The 6,153-nt window shown below is 39.5% G+C and overlaps 1 protein-coding gene across 1 annotated transcript in view; it reads right to left on the reverse strand.

The window, feature by feature from the left end:
* Nucleotides 1–855: 855 nt before the first annotated feature.
* The window catches only part of MAT1A (methionine adenosyltransferase I, alpha), an 18,261-nt gene continuing 12,963 nt past the window's right edge, over nucleotides 856–6,153 (reverse strand). The window contains exons 6-9 of the mRNA XM_014940532.1: nucleotides 5,721–5,939; nucleotides 2,551–2,733; nucleotides 1,918–2,051; nucleotides 856–1,618 (exon numbers count right to left, since the gene is read on the reverse strand). Coding sequence (XP_014796018.1) covers nucleotides 1,516–1,618; nucleotides 1,918–2,051; nucleotides 2,551–2,733; nucleotides 5,721–5,939 — 639 coding nt within the window. The 3' untranslated portion in view covers nucleotides 856–1,515. The remainder of the gene's footprint in view (nucleotides 1,619–1,917; nucleotides 2,052–2,550; nucleotides 2,734–5,720; nucleotides 5,940–6,153) is intronic.

Below are 6,153 nucleotides of genomic sequence, written 5' to 3' on the forward strand. Positions count from 1 at the left end.
GGTGGCAGCATTTCTTCAGCGTAGAAGATCTAAGAGGCTGCTGCTTAAACTAGAATGCTAGGATTAGGTGACTCTTGGGGGCCACAGGCAGGTAACCCTTCTAGCGCAGGATTAAGTTCATCCTTGGTGACAACAAAACCGATCACAGAGGATGCCATCTCCCCCCCCCCAGTTTAAACAAACCTGGGATGAATCCACAGTCCTTTGCAAAAAGGAGTTTGTCACTTTATAGGACAATTGTCCTCAGTCTAGGTCACAGCCAACCCACCATGCACAGCAAACACCCTCGCTGGTCAGAGGGAGAGGCTGTCACTGTCAACAGCTTGAGGAACAGGTACCGGTACCCAGACACAGTAGTGAGTAGTGGGACAAACAGGACATGGTTTCTGCACAGACCTGCTCCCACAGCTGTGGAGAGACACACAGCCATCTAGCGGCTAGTCCCTCGGCGACAGACTGCTGGGCAGGGTCGTGCTTCAAAATTCAACCTTATGCTATATCTATTTGTTGATGTTTGGCAGTCATTTCTATGCACTTGATTTTATTCCAAAGTTACATCAAACCTAATAAGCCATGCAATAAACTTAACATTGAGGAGCAAAACCGATGAGAGCATACTGTATAGGACAAACCTAACAGTTAAAAATAAAAACCTAATACTTTTTCACCGGGCTTCTATTAATCACAAGGACTAATCGGTGATCAAACGTGTAGTGAAAGATAAATTCATATCACAATTCCAAAATCTAACAAAATTCAATTATGTTGGTAAACTAAAATCCTACAAGAGTGTAAGAGGCTGAATTGAGATGGACCATTATACTGCAACATTAAAAAAATAGAAAAAGAGGCATCTTTACATACATGGTAGGAAAAAGCTTTTTATTCTATGATTGCTGTTTTATAGGGGGACACACTTATGTTTCAAAAACACAGGTAATTGAAACACAACAGTAAGAGCACATACACAGTGAAAGTGATTTAAATATTACATATATGTTAACATCTTCTGCAGAAGAGGCCAACACACAGTTATGCGATATTCAGCCCTCTCCCATCAAAGCAACCCCCAGCTGTATGCAATGCTAACTCCAGTAAGGAAATTGGACCCCAGAATTTCCCATTGTCTAATTAGAAGCAAGAGATCTGCTGATCCTTAGCCAGAGTTGGGAAAGTCGTCTTCGCCTTTGCCCATGAAAGGTTTGAGGTTCAGCCATTGGTTTGTGTACCTGAGTCATACTTTGCCTTTATCAAAAGAACCAAAAGAGCAGCAATAAAAAGTAAACTGTATTTTGTTGTCTTAGGTTGATTTAAAAAGACTGTCTTTTATATCTGAGATAGTGAAAGACACTGAGGGTTGAAAAAAATCAATTTCCAAGAAAATATCTTTTTCTTTCTTTCCATTTAAAATCTAAAATTCCATTTGTTGAATAAAAAGCTGTCAAATTTGATTTTTGGAAGCATCCTCATAATTAATGGACTCCTCTTCCTGTTTTTAAAGGGTGACTGCTAGTGTCAAAACACAAGTTTTTTAGGCACCTCCCATGAGAATTCATTTCTTCCAAAGTGACCGTAACATGCAGTCTTCTGGTAAATGGGCTTTTTTAGGTCCAAATCCCTGTGTGTATAATAAAAAGAAGAGAAAAATTTTTCACATTAAGACATTTTATGATTACGAACATTAAAATCCTGATCTTGATGTCCATTTCATGCCCCTAGTCAAGCATGCATATTCTAGAGATGCAAGCATACCAGTAAACATGTCGAATGGAGAACTATAAAAATGACAACAAAACTTAAATGTGAAGTACTTCAGGGCTACATGAAAAGTTCTTATTATTGAGAACTATTACTTTTAACAGAAAAGATTAAATAACCTTCAATTCCTTTTTTAAAACAAAACGTATCTTTCCATACCTGACAATGACTCCAGGCCGAAGATCAAAGTTTTTGTTCACAATATCCAGCAGCTCTTTCTCTGTTTTTTTGGAAGTTCCGTAAGTGAACAGTGAAATGGACAGTGGATGAGCTACCCCAATGGCATAAGATACCTATGGCAAAAAAGACACCAGAGTTAGCAAATAAACTTGGCACCTCAGTGGGCAACAGTATGCAACAGAAGAAAGCATTCATTCATGAACCATCTTAGGAAAACTAAGGCTTCTCCTTCACTTCCTATATTTGCACAATCTGTATTTGCAGAAAAAAAAGAGAAGACTTTGAAAATGCAGAGGTTTCTGGCTAACTCTCTTCCCCATTACCCAGTCACCCCATTTCCTTTCCATGATAAGTGTCAGAGAGTTGAGGGCTCCGTAAATGTCCAGAAAAACAGACAATAAAATGTAAGCCAAATGTAAAGTCCCAGCTTCACGGGGCTGATAGACCATTAGTGACATCACAGCGGTCTTGAACCAGGCACATCAAGGTCTTCCTTTCTTCAAGCCATCACCAAGGCTATTTCTACTACAGTATCTCATAAAATGTGTATTCAAGGTACAGCTGAAAAGGAAAAATCCTTCTGAGAAAAGTAACATTCATAGCAAACCATACCTGAACCAGAACACGGCGACAGAGCCCAGCTTTCACAAGAGACTTGGCCACCCAACGCGCTGCATACGCAGCTGATCGGTCCACCTTCGTATAGTCTTTGCCAGAAAAGGCACCACCTCCATGGGCTCCCCAGCCACCGTAAGTATCCACAATGATCTTTCGACCAGTAACACCAGCATCACCCTGAATCAGCAAAAGAGTTTGTCCATTTTACAATTCATTTTATTATAAGTCTTAAAGAAGGCTATGCATCTTTCAGAAGACTACAACAATGTGCAAGTTCACCACATATGGATTGCTGTGGGGCAGAGGAAGGAATGTCTCACTGAGGTACAACAGTGGCTACAAATGTTCTTTAAAGCCAGATTCATAAGACAAGCCATTCAGGAATTGAGAACTGTAATCAAGCAAACAGGTTTACACCCAGATAGCTGGAGCCACTGCCTGCTTCAAAAGTAAATATTGCAGACAATATGGGAACTTTGGTTTAGAAGTGATGTATCTACCACTTCCAAGCTGAATAAAGGATATTGCTAACAAACGACATGCCATAGAGGAACTACTGACAGTTTTTAAACTGTTAAAAAAAATAAAAACCAGACTTTCATATCTTTTGGTCAAAATATGAAGTTGTGTGAATATTACATAGCAGATGTATTTATATTTGTATTTATAATTGAAAGGTACGTCAGTGCTACCTTACACATTATTACATGGAGGCAAGCAGACAGCACTTCCAGTGCAGCATCATTACAGAGACTGTCATACAAATGTGTACTAAAAATTACATTTTCAACCCCCCAAAAATTATAGTCTAATTTAAACTATACACAACGGGTACATTGTTGTAATTAATTTGTTGTAATTACCTATAACTGATATAGGTATTTATAGGTAATTGACTAATAGGTTATAGGTAATTGAGAAACAAGGATTACTTCTTTCTAAGAACAGATACTTATAGATGTATATTCTAAAATATTAATAAGAAAGTGCAGATAACCTTCCAGCTGCCTACACAGCTATACTGACTGCTCCTCACAAGTACTCGATATTTCCATTTGATCTTAGTTAGCTGCTCAGTACCTGACTAATTGTCTGACCCCACAATTTACTAAACGCTTAAGCTTTCCAGTTTGAATGGAAACATGGTCAAATTTGAAATTCCACTATCTGTGCAGGTAGGTTTGAAATTCTTTGTCTACAGGATATCATGTCAGTAAAATTCAACCGCTGGAATGTTTGCATGGCAAACACAAGCGGAGAGTCAAAGTTTTTGTTAAAAAGCCTGTGCGTATACACAGAAGAAAACCTTTGACACTGTTTGTTCCATCCCATTAGGAAAGCAGCAAGAGGTAAATCTGAACTGCAGAGAGCTGAGCTTGTCTAAAGGATCCTGTCCTCCTGGGGCCCTTGTGCTTGACGCAAATTTAATTTCTGATGGCACAGACAGTTGCAATGAGAACACCTTGTGTGCCGTCATGACTTGGCTGCAGAACCGAGTGAGAGGAAGAGAAATGGACAGTTGAAAGGAAAAAAAAACAACCCAGCCCTCGTTTTGAAGGTGCTGCAAGAGCATGAGTGCATTTGTAAAGCGCTGTAATATCCTCACAGCACCAGTGGGTGTTGCTGTTGGGGAAACGGTGACAGCAGCAAAATTAGAAATTTTGCCATTGCTAGAATTCAAGGTACCACTGTGCTCAAAAACATAAAGTGAAAATCCCAAGCGAAATACGTGTGTCTTCCTTAGATGAACTGAACTGGAGAGTATGACATCTTCTATAGCTATCGTTGTTATAAATAAAACTGAGTAATACTCATGAAAAGTAGTGAGAAAGTTGAAGACATAAAAGACAAGGAAAGAAACAGTCATTTTCTGGTTGCCACAATGTTATTGTAAATTGCACAAGTGATGACAGCAGTCGTAAGGCCATGGACACGCAGGCAGATTGACCCATACTAAGTAAACTTGTCCCAGGTTTAAAAAGCTGCAAACATCCACTGCAATGTGCCTGTGTTTGTATGTGCAAACATAAGCAATACAGAGTAGAAAAAGCAAAAAGAGTAGAAAAGCTATTCCTGTTTGCTTTACCATATGTAATTATATTACATTTTTAAATACATGCAGTTCAATGCATGCCTGAAAATTTTCATATGTGCAGCCTGCTTTTTGTATGTTCATTTGCTTCAAGTTACAGCTGAATTGTGCCTCCCCATTTGCCCATAGCCTAGCATGGCAATGATACACAAAGCTGCAGTGATACAACCAATGCAACTACACAAAAATACGTTTTTTGTATAATCATTACTGTAATTATTAATCTCAACACCCTCCTACCTGTTCCATGGCACTAATGTAAAAAAACCTTAGAAATAATTCTGGAACATTTCAGAAAATGAATGAACTTGAACAGCAAAGGAAAAAAAAATGTCTACTTGGATTTTTTGTAAAATTGGATCTTATTTCAGAAAGGGGCTTTGAAATTTTGCTCTGACAATTCTAAAATGGACTGGACTAAACCATTGGAAATGGTTAATTTGTTTTCAAAAACTAAATCTCAGAAGTCCTGATCCTACAGAAAGTGGAATTTCTGCCTGACTTCTGTGAGTGCAGGATCAAATTATAAATCCCAGCTTCTGCATTGGCTAGATAAAGCAAAAGCAACATTTATTTTCACACCAGGAAAAGCCTAACAGGGGCTGATTTTCTCAACATATTAACACCTTCAGCTCCCGTTGGTGTCAGGCAGGACAGTGTGAGCTATACAGATCTGAAAATCAGGTTCACTGTAAGAGAAGTCAACCTTCTCTTGTCCGTGTCTCTGTAAGGAGTGCTTTCCATGAGAAAGGGCTGTGTGTCTCACCCAGTGCTGGACTTGAGAAGGTCTGAGGAAACCTAGAGCTGGGCTACACATTCCACGTGCAATGTATGATTCAGCTCAACTTGCCTGCCTGGTCACAACACGTGTATGATATAACCATGCTCTAAAAGGGTACTTTGGCAGACAGCACATGAAACCCTGAGTGCTTCTCCCACATACAACTTCCACTAAGCAGCTTGCTTCTTACACCCCAGGGCAGACATGCCAGAAAGCTGAGCATTTCTTTCAAGACACACACCCAACGACAAAGACAAGTTAATAAAAGCACCAAAATAATACAGCACAAACCTGAGGCCCTCCAATAACGAAACGTCCACTAGGCTGAAGGTGATAAATAGTTTTCTCATCCAAGTATTTTGCAGGAACAACAGCTTGAATCACACGATCCTTCAGGGTTTTGCGCATACTCTCCAGTGAAATGGTTTCATCGTGCTGCACAGATATCACAATGGTGTGGACACGCACCGGGATGACTGCTCCGTTCTCCTGCATGTACTGAACTGTCACCTGAGTAGAACAGGGACAAGGAGGAAGCGAAAAACAAAGTTGCTATAAAACTTATTACCGGCCTACATCAAATGTTCTGCCATGCTATTCCAAGAGCAAAATCTCAATGCTGATTTTATCATGGTCACTGCTCACATTGTTGCTAAGGCATAAGAAGTTAAGCCTGTTTTCCCCTTCTTCATTTTTGCTGTGCTGAGAAAAAAAAAAAAAAAAA

Source organism: Calidris pugnax, unplaced genomic scaffold (assembly GCF_001431845.1).
Source record: "Calidris pugnax isolate Ruff unplaced genomic scaffold, ASM143184v1 scaffold39, whole genome shotgun sequence".
Taxonomy (NCBI): Eukaryota; Metazoa; Chordata; class Aves; order Charadriiformes; family Scolopacidae; genus Calidris; species Calidris pugnax.